The sequence below is a fragment of the Camellia sinensis genome, chromosome 1 (assembly GCF_055761805.1).
Source record: "Camellia sinensis isolate YWXY chromosome 1, ASM5576180v1, whole genome shotgun sequence".
Taxonomy (NCBI): domain Eukaryota; kingdom Viridiplantae; phylum Streptophyta; class Magnoliopsida; order Ericales; family Theaceae; genus Camellia; species Camellia sinensis.
Window position 1 is genome coordinate 231,108,129 of NC_138961.1, and position 18,608 is coordinate 231,126,736.

General features: G+C 30.2%; 2 protein-coding genes across 2 annotated transcripts; both read right to left on the bottom strand.

Moving 5' to 3' along the window:
* Positions 1 to 332: 332 nt before the first annotated feature.
* LOC114307842 (uncharacterized) lies at positions 333 to 3,848 on the bottom strand. Its single transcript, XM_028253275.2, has 5 exons — positions 3,557 to 3,848; positions 1,944 to 2,057; positions 1,571 to 1,650; positions 1,139 to 1,263; positions 333 to 658 (listed from the first exon to the last, which is right to left on the bottom strand). Exons 1-5 carry the CDS (start codon positions 3,607 to 3,609, stop codon positions 587 to 589), a joined length of 444 nt encoding a protein of 147 aa, XP_028109076.1. The 5' UTR covers positions 3,610 to 3,848; the 3' UTR covers positions 333 to 586.
* An 8,439-nt stretch (positions 3,849 to 12,287) lies between these two features.
* Positions 12,288 to 15,116, bottom strand: LOC114307843 (putative galacturonosyltransferase 9). Its single transcript, XM_028253276.2, has 3 exons — positions 14,629 to 15,116; positions 12,969 to 14,207; positions 12,288 to 12,838 (listed from the first exon to the last, which is right to left on the bottom strand). Exons 1-3 carry the CDS (start codon positions 14,791 to 14,793, stop codon positions 12,563 to 12,565), a joined length of 1,680 nt encoding a protein of 559 aa, XP_028109077.1. The 5' UTR covers positions 14,794 to 15,116; the 3' UTR covers positions 12,288 to 12,562.
* Positions 15,117 to 18,608: the final 3,492 nt, after the last annotated feature.

The following is an 18,608-nucleotide window of genomic DNA, read 5'->3' on the forward strand; positions in this document are numbered from 1 at the left end:
AGGCAGAACATATTTCCACAGGGTAGTCATGCTTAGGCCTTCTAGAATCTCTATATATGGTTCGGATGGCTTATGTATTAAGAGTATGCTCTAAATAAAGCCATGACTATTGCTGAAGCAAGAGAGGTTATTACAACCAGTGCTTCAATCAGTTGTACTGCACAACTGGTCAAAGGACTTGTTTTGGACCTCCCATGCTTTGGCAATAGCCGCGCAGCCTCTAACTAGTACTAAAAATATTCTGCTCCATTCTACGAAGTCATGGATGTTAGGGTTAGAGCGGAAGTGGTTTAAATACAGAAGAAACATCCCAATTCAGAGAGTCCAAAATCTTAAACAATACGGTCATGGTATTTCATAGAAACGTACATTAAAATAGAGCGTCAACCCAAATTCAGGTTCTGAAGTGAGAAATACACACAAAAGAGCATTGCAATAACTGTTTCTAAACACCAGAAAATCATACATAGGAACAGAAAAGTTCATGGAGTTTCAGAATACACCAACCATGAGATGCAAAAATGATACACAGCCTTGACCCAACTGTCCTCTTTCAATAGATAAGAGGGGGTGAGGAGATTCAGCTTCAGACTTCAGTTGGAGGTTTCAACCTTACGAGCCTTTTGATTCTATCCTTGTCCATGTTCTCTAGCAACCCCTTCAGCACAAAGAGGAAAAACTATCACAAACATGAACACTTGACAGTAAAATGTGAAACAAAAGGTAAAAGAAAATCAGATTAGATAGCTTCTCCATTTATATGACAAACATGAACTTTTATACACTACGTACGTAAGTAGCTACCCATGATGAAGGTTGATCAGAGTGACTTCAGATTATCAGCTAACCAAACCAAGCCAAACTATGTCCTGTGTCCCAATCAAGTGGGGACACAAGGCTAGTGTCTCTGATGACTATCATCAGACACCTGTTATTTTGTGCATCACAAGGCATTATTGCATGGTGCTGGTTTCTCAGTGGTATAATAATATTAGTCTAGTTAATTTGAGATTGAAAACCATTCCAGTGTGAAACAGAAAATTGGAAACAAAGGTTTGATGCTTGGATTGATCCAAGGATGTCCAGTTCTCAGCAAAAATATTAAAATTGATCTAATAATGTTGGTGCATTCCCTTACCTTCCACACAATCTCATCCAAACAAAGGCAGATCTTTCCATACTTATCCAGGAAAAGGCGCTCTGTTGGAGGTTTCCCACATACATCCTTCACAGCTGAATTTATAACAAAAATTGCTTCTGCCACTTGGAGAAACCAACCAAATCAGAAAGAAAAATCCAAATTACATACAGCGGACAAGCATATAAAAGTTAAGCACCTCTCCGGTCACTATAATTGTTACACAATCAGTGTCTCAGTGGGCCACACGGAAGTAAAGGAGGTGCAATCATCATATCACTAAAGAAGATGGTTCATCATAACTGATTTGTTTTAACTCGGGCAAAAAAATTCCATCACCCTTCCATATCAAATTGGCAAGGGTGATGATTCTAATCACTCATGCAGGAACTTATATCACGAAAGAATAGAATAAATATGAAATATACTCACAGGCAAGCTCATCATACTCATCCTTGCCAACAGCAAAAATGCTTACATCCCCAAGCACAGTGTAAACAATATAAACTGATCTGGAAAAGAAAGGATTAATGAATCACGTGTAATTAAGATCCAATACAAAACTGTAAAGGTCTTACAATTCCATTACGTATAAGCAAAAAAGATGTCTCATAGTAGACCAGTTCATCATGCAACCAGTGGATAGATCTGGCCTCAAGTTTCTTCAACTTAATAGCATTTTTGTGAAAGTTTCATACGGACAAGAATTACGATTTGTTGGTAAAAGGATGTGGCATTTATATGAAAGATATTCACATCATCTTAATGAAAAAGGCATCCAAGTGATAGAACGGATATTACATACTTGTGGCAAGCAACTAGTAGCTCTTCATTCTTCACACCTTTAAGATTATCTGCTCCCAGCTTAACCAAGAAAGAACGCCAGTGCAAACGTTCCTCAGCTGGAACTCCATTGAACCTATACAATACAACATAAATATTGACTCAATGCCTCAACCATGTAATACTTCAAAGAAATCTTGTAAGTGCAACCAATAAAGATTATGCTGTCATGTTTGTAGCACCCACATTTGTTGCTTTCGTTTCTTAACCCCAAGAAGGAAGTTGGCATTGATACTAATCAAATTTTTTATTTTTTTTTATTTTTTATATATAAATAAAAACTTCACTACAAAGAGCATAACAAAACGAAAACAAAAACCCACAACACAATCAACAGAGAACTATAGGAGTTTATTCTAGATAAAGAAATATATTATTTGTTAGGTGTTCTTTTCGTTGGAGTATGCACACTGAATAGTTGTCTTCTTCTTTGATTCATTTAAGTAGGTGTCTTCTTTTTGAACTCTAATGAGTGAAACTCAAAAATTATATGGCAAGGGAAGCAGATATGGAAAAAAAAAAAAATATTTCCAAATAGTCTACATTGTACACATAATCACTTCTTTTTTCCTGGCATAGCGATTTAATCTCACCTCTCTTCAACTATGTTGTACTTCAAAGTCCTTCACTCTTTCTAATTAAATTACTTGGGGTTTGTTTTATGAAGAAGAAGAAGAAGAAAAAATAAAATTCCACATCTCGCAGCAGTTGGTTAATACAAATAAACATATTCCATCTCAATTATATTATAGCAATTTCTTGCAATTTGTTTTTCCAACATCTATCTATACTATTATAAAGTGAACACCTCTTATGGTGTCCTGAAACTTTACTCTCCTCATGCCATGTGGCAGTGTTTTTTATTTTTTAAAAAAAGTGTTTTTTATTTTTTAAAAAAAATTTAAACAAAGAGATGGGTAAGGTTTGAACCCATGACCATGGGTTGGACTCATACCACTTAAGCTAAGTACACATTATAATATTAATTTCATTATTATTTTCTTTTATTCCTATTTATTTAAGTACACATTATAATATTAATTTCATTTTTATTTTCTTTTATTTTTATTTATTTAAATTACACACGCATCGCGTGTGCGCGGCCGCTAGTATCAATAAATTGAATCAATCAGGAAATCTTAATTTGAGGTATTTGGGAAGGAATTTAAAAAGGTAAAAGAAAGAAGGCAAGTGAAATGAGAATAAAAAATATTATTTTACCAAATTTTAGGCACCTTTTCCTCTTCCTTTTCCTTTTCTAAATTTCTTTTCAAATCCCTATCCCTCAACCAAATACAGCATAAATGTCAAAAGAGGTGACCTAGCTCTGGCATCGCAGAAATCAAAGCAGAGAGTTCATCTAATCTAAATCTATGAGTGGGGCCAAAAAATAGTGAAACCCTAAATTCTTAGCCAAGTAAGATCGATCATAAGATTTTAAACCCATTCAACAAGCTTGCTTTTTTATTATCAAAAAACAAAAAAGAGTAATGCTACAGATCGAGAATGTAGAATAAAAAGGTAAAGGTGTGTGTGTGTGTGAGAGAGAGAGAGAGAGAGAGAGAGATATCGAACCGTTCGACGAGGATGTTACCCTCCGAATTGGCGATCAGCAAAGCCAGTAGCATGTCTTCTTCGCTCGCTCCTCTTCTTCTTCTTCTTCTTCTTCTTCTTCAATGGCTGGCTGGCTGGCTGGCTGGCTAATCTAACGCCTTTTGTTTCGAGAATTTGGATTCGCTGAATTTAAAAAAGAAGAAGAGTAATAGTATTGGTTGGACCGAGACAACAGGCCAGGCCCAACCCCACTCATTTTGCTACATTTTCATTTGTTACGTTTCATTACGGGCCGTCCTGAGTCGATAAAAAAACGAAAACAAAGTGGAGACAGATAGTAGTTTTGGAGTTGGGCAACCACTATTTAAGGGGTTTTTTTTTTTTTTTTTTTTTTGGGACAAATTAAACTAATGCAGTTCAAGGCTTGTGCCACTTTAGTCCTTAATTTTTCAATTGTGACACATTTGACTAAATTTTGAATCTTGTTCCAAATAAGGATAATTAACATACCATTGTTTAATTTTAAAGACAAAATCATCAATTTGATAAAATATAAACTAATTCGAAAAAAATAAATGTCAAAAAAATATTTTAAAAATTTTAAAAATTATTTCTACTCACCAAAAATAAAATTATGTAAAATTGATAAAAATTAATAAAAATTAATAAAAATTACATGATTAATTTTTAAAAATTAATTTTACATAATCATCATCCAAATACATAATAAAAATTAATTTGGTAAAAAAAATAATTAAATGTCTAAAGATTTATCAATTTTATATAATTGTATCTTTAGTAGGTAGAAATAATTTTTAAAAATTCAAAAATAATTTTTTAACATTTATTTTTGTCAAATTGACAATTTTGCCTTTGAAAAATCCAATAGTATATTCAATTGTCCTTATTTGAAATAAGATTCAAAATTTAAAGTCAAATGTATCATAATTAAAAAGTCAGAGACCAAAATGACGCAAGTCTCAAACTATAGGGACCGTTAGTGTAATTCACCATTTTTTTTTATATAGAATATAAAAAGACTGTTGTTGTGACAATTCAAATTTTTAATTATTCTGTAGAATTTATACTAATATTATTTAATCTCAGTTCGAAAAATATATAATTTATTATATATTATTATGTGTAATTTTGTAAAATAATATAATTATTAAAAGTTTAGGGATCAAAATATAATAATAATAATAATAATAATAATAATAGAAATAATAATAAAATAATTAATTAATTTTCTGTTAATATATGATAATGTGTAATTTAATTAAAAATTAATTAATTTATATAATTATATTAAAATATTGAAACAAAAGATAATTATCTAAAATATCTATTAAAAATAAGAATGAATATATATAATTATGAATTAAATCTGAGCGAAAGTGACGCTGCCATGTGTTGAGCGCCTGTGGCGTCCTCCTCCCTTGAAGGAAGGAGTTGATCAACCTGCGTGAAGAAAAAGAAAGAAAGAAAGTAAGAAAAAAAGAAAAGAGAGAAGAAAGAAAGAGAAAATGAAGAAAAATAATAAAAGTTAAAAGGGTCTTTGCTAGAAGAAAGAAAGAGTAAGGTATTAAAGTTAAGGTGAGTTATATTATATCTTGAGTCACTAAAATGTATTTTACGTATGTTTTAAGTTTTCAAAATCTGTTTTATATAAGTTATGTTTTATAAAGGTTTCAGTTACGTGGTTTATCTTCTGAACCCTATTTGCTTAAAAGGAAACCTATGGATATATTTGTTTTACTTTTAAAGAATATTTGACTATGACCTTATATACAGTTATGTTTTGTAAGTACCACCACGGGAGTCCTACGCCTGGGGAGACTTAAATAACCATTGGCCTCTGTTTGGTTACTTTGTGGCCCTCTGATCCATTGACCTCTGTTCTGTGCGGACCAAAGTACTGTACGGAGTTAAGTACTACACTATTGTGGGAGCCACCTCTAGAATCCGTACGAGCCACCTCTTGAATCCGTACTTCTGTTCTGTGCGGACCAAAGTGCTGTGCGGAACTAAGTGCTGTGGGAACTAAGTGCTACACTATCGTGGGAACCACCTCTAGAATCTGTACGACCCACCTCTTGAATTGGTACCTCTGTTCTGACTGTCACTTCTGTGACTTCTGTTCTGTTCTGTTTTGTTCTGTACCGTGGTTATGATTATCTATTTATATAATATCTGTATTTCAGTTTCTGCTACTCAAATGATTTATGTATCAAACTGAGTTATGTAAATGTTTTGGTCTAACTAACTATCCATGGTTATTTCATGTCCCTTATACTCTTTGTATAATATTTTCTCACTCTGCCATGTGCTTATAGTTGTTTACCAATTTTCAGGAGACATGCAATTTAGAAATAACTTTTGGAAAGTCTTAGAGGCGGGGCTGCGGAATAGACACATACAACACTTTTATGATATTTTTCTATATAAATATCGACCTTTTTGGTCAATAATTTTGTAATAAAAATAGAAGCTCTGATTATTATTTTGATACCCTTATTTAAATATTACTTCCGCTCGCGTTATTTGATTTGTTTAAGAATTGGTCGTAAGTAACCTCAATTACTGGCCATCACGATGCTTAACCCTTGGGTACGGAGAGCGAGTCGTGACAAGTGGTATCAGAGTAATGGTTTATAAAAAATATATATATATATCATTGGAGCATAGGACACATGCACATTTAAGAAGTAGGATTACGGGTAATTAGTACCGAATTATTATATTTTATTCGTCGATTTAATTATATTATAATTTTATATGATTATGTATACATAATAAATTTTTGTTTAGTGTGCCTAATTTGTGAAGGATATTAGATATAATTTATATTTGTTATAGTAAAAGAAGGACAAGCAAAGAAAGATGCCGGGCTCAAGCACCTACCAAAATTATAATATAATTAAATACATATAATTTTCAGTTCAGTATTCAAGAAAAAAAAATTTATTTTGATGTTTTTAAAAGTAGGTTCAAATTATAAAGATATTAATTTTGAAACTATTTCCCATCAATGAAAAGTTCATCTCAAATTTTTCAATTCTTGAATATAATTCTGTCATTGTGTTCTCATTTTTATTTATTTTTATCGTAAACAAACGAGTGAAAAGTTTTTAAAGTCGCTCCTTATTTCTTATTTTGACCCAAAATAATTTTTGACAACTAGACAGTGTGTTATTTTTGGTAAAGTTTTTTTTTTTTTTTTTGAGGTACTATTTTCTATCAGATTAATCATCTAATATATATATATATATATATTTATCAGAGTGCGGAGCGGATAGCTTACATATGACAAATTTCGAGGACGAAATTTTAAAAAGGGGGAAGATTGTGACAACACAAATTTTTAATTATTCTGTAGAATTTATACTAATATTATTTAATCTCAATTTGAAAAATATATAATTTATTATATATTATTATGTGTAATTTTGTAAAATAATATAATTATTAAAAATTTAGGGGTTAAAATAATAATAATAATAATAATAATGGACATAATAATAAAATAAATAATTAATTTTCTGTTAATATATGATAATGTGTAATTTAATTAAGAATTAATTAATTTATATAATTATATTAAAATATTAAATGAAAAGGTAATTATCTTAAATATCTATTAAGGATAAGAATAAATCTATATAATTATGAATTAAATCTAAATGAAAGTGACGCTTACCACGTATTGAGCGTCTGTGTCATCCTCCTCCCTTAAATAGGGAGGAATTGATCAATTTAAGGGGGGAATTGATCAACCTGCGTGAAGAAAAAGAAAGAAGAAAGAAAGAAAGAAAAGAGAGAAGAAAGAAAGAGAAAATGAAGAAAAATAATGAAAGTTAAGAGGGTCTTTGGTAGAAGAAAGAAAGAGTAAGGTATTAAATTTAAGGTGAGTTATATTATGTCTTGAGTTACTAAAATGTATTTTACGTATATTTTAACTTACTAAAATTTGTTTTATTAATAAAAGTTATGTTTTATAAAGGTTTCAGTTATGTGGTTTATCTTCTGAACCCTATTTGCTTAAAAGGAAACCCATGGATATGTTTGTTTTCCTTAAAGAATATTTGACTATGACCTTATATACAATTATGTTTTGTAAGTACTATCCCGGGAGTCCCACGCCTTGGGAGACTTAAATAACTATTGGCCTCTGTTTGGTTACTTTGTGGCCCTCTGATCCATTGACCTCTGTTCTGTGCGGACCAAAGTGCTGTACGGAGCTAAGTGCTACACTATTGTGGGAGCCACCTCTAGAATCTGTACGAGCCACCTCTTGAATCCGTACTTCTGTTCTGTGCGGACCAAAGTATTGTGTGAAACTAAGTGTTACACTATCATCGGAGCCACCTCTAGAATCCGTACGAGCCACCTTTTGAATCGGTACCTCTGTTATGACTGTCACTTCTGTGACTTCTGCTCTGTTCTGTACCGTGGTTATGGTTATCTATTTATATAATATCTGTATTTCAGTTTCTGCTACTCAAATGATTTATGTACCAAATTGAGTTATGTAAATGTTTTGGCCTAACTAACTATTCTTGGTAATTTCGTGTCCCTTATACTCTTGGTATAATATTTCTCACTCTGCCATGTGCTTATAGCTATTTACCAATTTTCAGGAGACATACAATTCAAAAATAGCTTTTGGAAAGTCTTAGAAGCGGGGCTGTGGAACAGACACACACAGCACTTTTATGATATTTTTTTATGTAAATATCGACCTTTTTGGTCAATAATTTTGTAATAAAAATAGAAGCTCCGATGATTGTTTTGCTACCCTTATTTAAATATTACTTCCGCTCGCGTTATTTGATTTGTTTAAGAATTGACCGTAGGTAACCTCGGTTACTGGCCATCACGATGCTTAAGTCTTGGGTACGGGGAGCGGGTCGTGACAGTTGTGCTTAGTAAGTTGGTGGGTTTTTTATTATTTTTTTATTTTAGCTCAAGAGTCCTTAAGGCCTCGTTTGATAGGTGACTTTTTTAACTAAAAAGTCAAAAAGTTATTAAAAAATAAAAAAATTAACAATCTATATAAAAAAGTCAAAGATTCTCTATTCTTTATATTTTTTGCATATCTTTTCATAAAAAACTAAAAAATCATTTTAAGTATATTAATTTTTTTGTATTATATATTAGTTAAAAAATTAAAAAATTACTAAAAAAATCTGTCCCCAAACTAGGCCTAATTTTAAAAATTTTTGGGACAACTCCTAGTACAAACGAGGCCTAATTTTAAAAAGTTTTGGACAACCACTAGTACAAATTGGTGAGGAGGGGAACTGCCTTTTTTTGGAACCTTTCTTTTTAACATTTTAATATTTTTTTGGGTCTAATTAATGATAATTAATTGAACATTTTTTAATAAAAAAAAATTTACTTATAAATCTCATATTCAAGAATGGTAATTCATTTAGTCTCGAAAATTTTTATATAGACCAATTAGTTTAATTGATTTTGAAAAGAGAGATTTAATATATTATTTGAAAATTAGATTTACGCTTATACCCTTATTTCTATTATATATATATATATATATATATATATATATATATATTTCCTTTTTATGCTAGAAAGGTAAGATACACAATTTATGGTAATCAAATTTGAGATTAATTTTTATATGAGAATCTTTTTTATTTAGAATGACTTGAAATGTAAGATTTTTCAAATATTTCAAAAGTACTACAAATGATTTGAAATGTGAGATTCTTTAAACATTTCAAAAAGAATATAAAAACTCATTAGTAAGTTTTGAGCAAACATATAATTTAAATTGTAACACTCTAATGTAACACTCAAACATAACACTCTAAAAAAATTTCTTAATATACTTTTTCCAAATGTAACACTCAAATGAAATACTCCCAAAAAAAATTCCTTCCTGTAACACTCAAATGTAACACTCTAAAAAAAACTCTTTATATATTTTTTTTCTAAACGTAACATTCAAATTTAAAACTTAAAAAACTCGTTAGTATACTCTTTTCCAAATGTAACATTCCAAAAAAAAAACACTCCTTAGCGTAACATTCCAATATAAGATTTCAAAAAAAAATTCATTAGTATACTTTTTTCCAAATGTAGCACTGCAAAAATAAAAATTATAATTCAAAAAAACTCATTAGTGTATTTTTTCCGATCGTAACACTCTAAAAAAATGATGTAAGATTCTTGAAACTATTTGAAAAGGAGTACAAAAATTTCGTAATAAGTTTTGGATAAATGAATAATTTCAAACTATGAGTGTTATGTTTGTGAAAACTATACTAAGAAGTTTAGTGTTTTAATGTGTTACATTAGAGTGTTACATTCGAGAAAAGTACACTAAGGAGTTGCTCTTATATATATATATATATATATATTGGAGTGTTACATTTAAGATTATATTAATTACAGTGTTATGTTTAAGAAAAATACACTAAAAAGTTTTTTTTGTGTATTACATTAGAGTGTTAAGTTTGAGAAAAGTTTAGAGTATTATATTGTTACGTTTGAAAAAAGTACATTAAAATTTTTTTTAGTATATTACATTAGAGTGTTACGTTATTGAAGTATTATATTAGAGTTTTACATTATTGTTCGTAGTGTGAGATTTGTTTCAAAAATAGGAAAAATCTAAAACTTCTATAGTGCGGATTGTCCAAATGTATAATTTTAAGTTTGGAGAAAGCCACTTTTATCCCTAAAAAATTAAATCTAAATGTGTAAGTGACTACTTTTTTGTGTAATTTTCACTTTAATGAAATTTTTAGGTTCATAAGAAAAAAGGAAAAACTAAACCATTCATGAGATTATATTTTAAAATTTATTGGCGCTTCACTCTAAAAAAAAATATCTATTAAACTTCTTTTAAGCCAAACCAAACAAGATGGTCTTCATTCATTTGGTTTTACCATTTTTTTTTTAAAAAACAAAAATTTGCAAAAAAATACTTTTCTTGTGTTTCTTAAAAATGGAATTTTTTTTTTTTTTTTTGTTTGTTTAAAAAGGCTTGGCAAGCAAATGTGCTGGTAATTTTGTTAAGGGGTTGTTTGAGATGATCTAAATAAGCGTATTTTTTAACGAAATATGAGTTGGGTATGGTTTTGGGTTGAAGTGATATGATAGAGAGGTGATGTGACTTAAATAAGATAGTGACTTTTTAACTTTTTGACTTTTTTAGGTTAGGACAAACAAGAATTAAATTTAGAGTAAGGTACAAGCTATCAATGCATTAAACAATTGTATTGTGTGCTATGAACCCAATCAAATTTGCATTGCATTAGTGTTTTTGGTTTGAGTTTTTTAAATTAAGTTTTTTAAAAATTGAATTTTTTAGTTTTCGTGTTTTTTTTTTTTGTTTTTAGTGAATATTTTTAAAATTTTAAACATTTTTTACTTTTTTAGATGCACCTTACTTAGATGTATCTAAAAAATAAAAAAATCGTAAAAAAATATTTTAAAAAATTAATAAATACATAAAAATATAAAAAATATACTGAATTCTCATATTTTTTTTAATATTTTTAGTATTTAGTAAATTTTTAAAAGATTTTTTTCATAATTTTTTTACTTTTTAAATATATTTATATTAAGTATGTCTAAAAATTAAAAACATTACTTAAAATATTTAAAAAAATCAATAAAAACAAAAAAATACGAAAAACAAGGAAGTAAAATTTTTTAAAAAATATTTTTAAAAAACTCTAACCAAGCTTATTATTAATCTTGTAAATTTTGAAAGTAGTACCTTCATTTTGCACTTGCAGACTTGCAGTGGAAAGTTTTCTTTCTTGTAATTCTTTTCAAAAAGAAAAAAATAAAAAAATAGAAACGCTCTTCCTTTGATGATGTGTTTGGATGGAAAAGAAAAGGAATGAAAAAAAAAAAAAAAAAAAAAAAAAAAAAAAAAAAAAAAAAAAAACAGGAAAAAGTGAAACAAGATAGAAACAACGAATTAAAAAATATAGGAAGAGTCAAAATTTATTAAAATTGTAATTTAGAAAATAACAATGCTACATATCCTCAAAAAAACATAACCCCACAATTTCCACTTACTTGTGATTGGTTCATAAAAAAAAAAAAACACAACAACACAAAAACAAATACATAATTGATCCACATCATTCTGGGTCATAGGGTCTCCAACTTAATAGCTCACAATTCCCACTCAAATGTGATTGGTCCAAAAATAAATAAATAAATAAATAAAAACAAACACATAATTGACTCACATCATAGAGTCCCCAACTTTGAACGTCCAAGCATTTTTATGTAGAAAAATGCTCAACAGCATCATATACATTCTTTACTCTGATAGAGGTCAACAAAACTGTGGAACATGTGTACACATGAGAGAGAGAGAGAGAGAGAGAGAGTATTTCTACTGTTGAAAGTTTAAGATACAAAGGCAATAAAGCCTTCTGCACAAGTATAAAGTGACGAGGCTAAAGTCAAAAATAAATGAGTGTTCGGAAATATTATCCTACATACCAAAGGTTTCTAAATTAATGCTAGAAAAACCAGAATAAAAATCCTCACTCCCAATGCAAACAAAATTTACTGGATTGCCCACCGATATTTGTTTAATAAAGGAATGAAATCAACAGAATCCATGTCCAACATCAATATTGTGAGTCTATGATGTCTACAAAATGATCATCAATAAGCAACAAGTTCATAATGGAGGTACATTCAGAAAAGAACTAAAATGACAGCTAAATTTTATGGAAAATGCTACATTGGGTCGGGGATCAAATCCATAATTGGATATTGCCATTTCAGCGCCACGAATCCATCTTTATAGAATATCTCATACAAAAGAATCATCTTGATGTATACATGACCTAATTGGAGAGACTTTCGAAAGAATAAGGAAAAAAATCCCAGAGCTTCGCTCTGAAAGTTGAAACTAATGATGATAAAAATCTGAAGAGGAAAAAATACACGTGAACCGAAATGGACAATAACAGCAGTCCAATCTATAAGTTACCACATTGTTGTAGCAGCAGAAACAGTACTCACCTAGAGGCCAAAATTGCACACTTGCACAAATTCCATTTCATAATCAACATATTTAGTCCAAAGATGCTTGAATTGGTTCAAAGCAATGTCAAGCCAAGGTTTCATGTTTCCATTAAAATGGATGACAGCAGCATTACGGATCTCATCCATGCTAGCACTCGGATTGTACCCAAGTCCAAGGACGTGCCATGATTTGTCCAAGGATTTTGTTGTTGAGTAGAAGGTAATCAGGCCTGCTGGAAGTGTTCCCAGTTTCCACACAGAACGATCCTCATTCTGAAAATAAAATTTACAAAAAAATTATGTTAACTTGACCTAGCACTTACAAAAATGAGTACAAATTCGTCCATACCCGAGTCAATTAGAAACAAAAAACAAGTCAAACTAGAAGCTAGAACACACTTACCAAGTTCTGCCAATAATGATACTGATCGGTGCATTTCTCACGCCTCCAAGCATCAAGGTCGAATATATTCATCCCGAAAGCCCAGGCGCAAGCCTTGGGATTGAACCTTTCCCTAATCAAAGGATGAGAGAAATTCAAATACTGAGCATAGCGGTGGAATGACCCAAAGCACGTCTCAACAGCCCCATTTACCTTCCCATCCAAATCAATTTTCCATAAGGCTGTTAAATCCTTCTGAACAACAACATCGTCGTCAAGGAAAAGAATCCGGTGCAGCTTTGGGTACATCTCCGGCAAGTAGAACCGAAGGTGATTCAACATGGACAAGTACTTGGGGTTCCTGAATTTCATGTTATTCACATCTTTGGTGGCATTCTCTGCCCTGTTCTCAAAGTAAAACTTCTGCGTGTTCACAGATTCAAGTTGTCGAAGTACTGGAACATAAGAGGAAGTCAAAAATGTGAAATCCTTCACAGATTTCACCTCAACATGGGCACCCCCCTCTACTGGCCTCCTCCTAAACCAAACTTTCATGGCTGCAAGATTCATCCTATCAGAAACAATATGGAAAACATGTTTCCAAGGCTCATCCGCATTCTTTACTACTGAATTTACTACAACAGAGACCGCAATCACATTATCTGAAAAAATAGCATAATGATACAACGTTGGATCCTCAAACTCGGGCTTAGGCTCATCATCCCTGTACTTTTCAGGATGCGCAATTCTCTCCTCCATAAGCCGCATTGCGAGACAATGCAAACTCTTTGGAGTAGATTTGGCAGCAATTAAGCTAGCAAATGCACCATTCTTCTTAGCCTTAACGAGCAGCTCATTAACTGCAAATATTGTATCCTTCAATTTCTGAATCTTTAACTGATTATCATAAGATTCTTTTGATTCGGCAATCATTAATCTAGCAATCTTAACTTTATCTTTAACCTCCTTCTCAAACTGCCTCAACACATCCTCATCCACCGGCCCATCAGACTCAAACAAAGCTTCTCGATAACTTGGTTTCAACACAAGTTCTGAGAAATTCTGTGCCAAATCATCAAACATCCGGAGCTGCCTAGAGTTCTCAAGCTTAAGCTTCCTCGCATAAGCCCCATACGCATTCACAAGTGCAACATGATCATTTGCCTGCTTATAAACTAAGTCTAACTTAGTCTTTAACGGATCTGACTTCAATGCTAAAAATGTCCGCTGAACATAAGCGTTTCCAGTCATCGGTAACACCTATTTAAACATCAGATCAAACCATCAAATCTTTAATTTTAACATCATAAAGTAATTTTGAATTCAATTCACATTTCACTCTCTCTTCTTCTCTTTTCCAACAATACAATTTCTGGAATACAAGATCCTCAGCATAATTTCAAATAATTAGTTTTATATACAACTTAATTCAAATTCATAAATGATAAAGCTATTTATTCAATCATGAAATCCATATGTAACCTATAAAATCTAAACAAGAGTTATTCTCTGGAATGATTAATGTCAAATTCATGCAATTCAAATCCATAAATAGAAACGGAACCTAACCGAAGTTACTGACTTTAATAGAAAATTCGAGTAAAAATTGGTCAATATAGAAGACAAATACATACAGACCTAGCATTGCCAGTGAGAGAGAGAGAGAGAGAGAGAGACATACGGAATCGTGATAAGAGGAGGGGTGGGAGGTGAAGAGGACGGAGAGAGTGACGAGAAAGAGGAGAGTGAACATGGCCGAGACAAAGATCCGGAAGGAGATGAGGTTGCGGAGGCCGCCGGCGAATGCGCCACCCGATCCTCGGCTGCCCCGGGATGCAACCGCCATTGGATTTGTACCAGATCTAACCGTATAACACACTAACTAACTTTTCTCAGTTCGCGTAAATCGAAGATTTGCCTTTTGACGTGACAGTGGAAAAACAAAAGTTTATTGAGAGACAGAGAGAGAGAGAGAGAGAGAGAGAGAGAATTTGGAGTGGGGGATCTGGAGTAGAAATGAGAGACGGAGAGAGCGAGAAAGAAGATCCAGTCACCGACTGATCTGTGTCCCGCGTCGGTGGTATTTTTTTATTTTTTATTTTTTTTCTGAACCTGTTCGTGGCCTTTGATTGAACCCTTTTAGTTCGGGTTTGTGGACTTTTTATTGTTATTTATTATTTTTTTTTTTTGGATCAGGTTAAAAAAAGGGTTATGAGGTGTCTTCACGGCCCCATAGGCTCGGACTTCGAGATAATTAATTGTCAATTAAAAATTAATCCTCACCATATGAGGGATTCACGACCGAGGCACTAGAGGAGTTCAATTATATCCCACGGGCCGCTGAGAGTTCGAACCGGAGAGGAGCTCAACTATACCCCATAGGCCGCCAAGGGTTCGAACCGGAGTACAGAGGGGGGTCTCAAAGAGAACACTTCCACACTCCTCCCAGGATTCGACCCTAGGTCATGCCTGTGAAGACGAGTTGCTTTCTCCACTGGGCCACCGCCCCCGGTAGTAGACTTTTTATTTCGATGATCTATTTTGTTCGTCTTATTTATATATATATATATATATATATATTAAAATTAATATATATGTATAGAATAATTTAGAGGCAATTATAAATTTTAATTTTTTTAATTTTTTCAATTTAAGTTTTAATTTTTTAATTTATTTTCAATATAAATCATTAGCTCATTTTCAATGTGTAAAACGAACAAAAAAAATATATAAAAATTGTATTCATAATTTGTACGTATATATAAAATATCTAAAATATTTTTTTTCATGACTTTAATAATTAAAATATTTATTTTTTCATCGATTTTTTATTTTAGTTGAAAAAAATAGATAAATTATTTAAATTGAAAATAAATTCAAAATATAAGGTTTAAATTAAAAAAATTAAAAATTCAGGATTTATTTTATTACACCGCTCAAACCTTGGAGTTTTGCTTATTAATTTAAGATTGCTTGGCTCATAAATTTTTTGTTGAGACAATAACTCTAATTTTTAATTTTTAAAATTATAAAAAATAATAATGTGTATATTGGGTTTGGTTTGATTTTTTATGAAATATGGGTTGAGTTTGAAGTGATGTGACTTAAATAAGATGATGTGACTTAAATATGATAGTGACTTTTTGATTTTTTGACTTTCTTAAGTTATGACAAACAAGGCCCCTAAGTTTTTTGAAAATTGAGTTTTTATTTTTTGTTTTTATTTTCTTTTAGTTAATATTTTTAAAATTTTGGGTAAATTACAAACACACCCCTTGAGGTTTACTTAAATTACAAATCACCCCTGTGATTTTAGAAATTATATTATGTCCCTTAAGGTTTCTAATTTCATAACAAATAGATCATTTTATTAATAAATCATCAAATTAATTAATAATTTTTAATAATGTTAAAATTTTATTTCAATTAATAATTCAAATAATTTTATTATTGTATAGGTAAACAGTTAGAAATTTCACTTTTTTAATTAATTTTGTTAAATAAAAAATTCTGACAGGGAAGTATTTGTAATTTTCCAAACCACATGGGCCAATTCGTATTTTACGCAAACCTCAGGGGGTATAGTTGTAATTTATCCTAAAATTTTAAGCATTTTTTTTTTACTTTTTTAGATACACCTTACTTAGATGTATCTAAAAGGTAAAAAAAGTATGAAAAAATATTTTAAAAATTAATAAATACATAAAAATATGAAAAATATATTGAATTCTGATATCTTTTTATATTTTTTATATTTAGTGAATTTTTAAAAGATTTTTTTTTTACAAAATTATACTTTTTATGTGTATTTATGTTAGATGTGTCTAAAAATTAAAAATTTTGCTTAAAATATTAAAAACAATTTAGTAAAAACAAAAAAAATACGGAAAACAAGAAAGTAGAATTTTTTGAAAAGTATTTTTGGAAAATCAAAAACAAGCAAGCTGAATATTATCCATACCTATATGTCTATTTGTTCACTGTCTACTTATCTGTTCACTTATTTTACCTATCTGTCTATATCATCAATCACTCTTGACCACCTTCGGCAACTTTTTCGAACATTTTGCATCTACTGATAATGGGGTAAAGAATAAAAAAAAAATATTTCAAAAGGGGGAGACTTCTTTCCAGTCCACTATATAAATTAGAGCGTATGGTTAGGCCTGTAAGACCTATCACAAGTTTCATTTTGATAATTCAAACCGTTAAATGTGTAAACCTCATCAAGTACTTCATGCCTACAAAAAACTACTTTGATCGGATATCGATAACCCCTTGATTGGAATACATTTTTGTCAATAATAAATATGATTTTAAAAACAAATTGTTAACAAAAATGTGTTCCGGTCCAGAGGCTACTAATATCCAATTAACATGATTTTTTGTAGACATGAAATACTCGACAAACTCTACACATTGAACTGTTCAGACCATAGAAATAGGACTCGTAGTGGGCTCACAGTCCCAATAATATGCTCAAATCCACACAATAGACCGAAGAGAAGCATCTCCCATTTCAAAACAATATTTTGTCTTTTTCAATAAAATAATTTCATTAATTATGCACTTGCAATAAATAAAAAGTTATGTGATTTGTGTAGGTCCTACACCCATACCCATGTAAGAGGTTTGGGATAAAAAATTTGATAATTGTTAGACTATTAATGCTATACATAAATAAAAAAAAAATGTTAGACTGAATGCTATACAAACCAAAGAAGTAGACTTTCCACCAATTTTTTTTCTTAATTTAATAAAATAATTATTTTATATTATTAAAAATGATAGTTATAATAATACCAAGTCCACTAATATCGAATAATTAAATTATTAAAGAAACAAATATATTTAAAAAACAAGAAAAATGAAACGTTGAAGTAAGCTCTGTGATAGATCCACAAAAGTCTACCCAATCCAACTGTCCATTTCAAATCTCCAACTATGCCCAAGCTGCACTCTTTTTTTAATCTTGTAATTGGGTTTGGCAATGTTCATAATATTGTCAAGGAAGTGTTTTGATAATTTCAGATTTTAAAAATAATAGTTTACCAGAAGGAGTGAATCTTGGTTGGAATCCTACTTTCTTTTCTTTCTTTCTTTCTTTCCAATTCCCCCTTTTTTTTTTTTTGGGTAAATAAATAAATAAAATGAAAGGCTTGTGTGAATTTCAAATTTGGAATCCTTTTTATTTTTTTTTTTATATATTTTTTTCACTTTTAAAAACGAAAATAAATAAATAAGACTTCTTATTATAGCTCCCTGTAATAATATTTTACTAGTATAAAAACACAACAAAAAGGTTTTCTACTTCAAATCTTCTAAAAATTTTATAGGTTATTTATATTATCAAAATATGTTAAACATTCATGTTGTTTTGTTTTTGAAATTATTGAAACTTAAAAATTAAATAACTTTTTATATACATAATTATTTTTTAGTTTTTAAAAGTTGTTTTTTTTAATCCGCTTATTGGAAAATATTAAGCAAGATTTATGATGAATATAAAAATATGAAAAAATTATTAAATATTTTAATATGTTCATTTTTATCAAATAACAATTTATTTATTTTTTTGTAAACTATGCAATTTCACTTTGGAAAATAAAATTTTGGAATTTTTTTTAGGGTCCCTGATATTAAGATTTTATAGCATAAATG

Bases quoted from the DNA above. Each gene is read 5' to 3' on its own strand.
- LOC114307842 (XM_028253275.2), bottom strand. From the start codon at position 3,609: ATGCTACTGGCTTTGCTGATCGCCAATTCGGAGGGTAACATCCTCGTC. The intron at 1,264-1,570 runs GTGAGTATATTT...GGTTTCTCCAAG, and splicing joins TGAGTATGATGAGCTTGCCT to TGGCAGAAGCAATTTTTGTT. The intron at 659-1,138 runs GTAAGGGAATGC...TTTGTGCTGAAG, and splicing joins TGGATGAGATTGTGTGGAAG to GGGTTGCTAGAGAACATGGA.
- LOC114307843 (XM_028253276.2), bottom strand. From the start codon at position 14,793: ATGGCGGTTGCATCCCGGGGCAGCCGAGGATCGGGTGGCGCATTCGCC. The intron at 14,208-14,628 runs GTATGTCTCTCT...ATGTTTAAATAG, and splicing joins CCTCCTCTTATCACGATTCC to GTGTTACCGATGACTGGAAA. The intron at 12,839-12,968 runs GTAAGTGTGTTC...TTTTATTTTCAG, and splicing joins ATCATTATTGGCAGAACTTG to AATGAGGATCGTTCTGTGTG.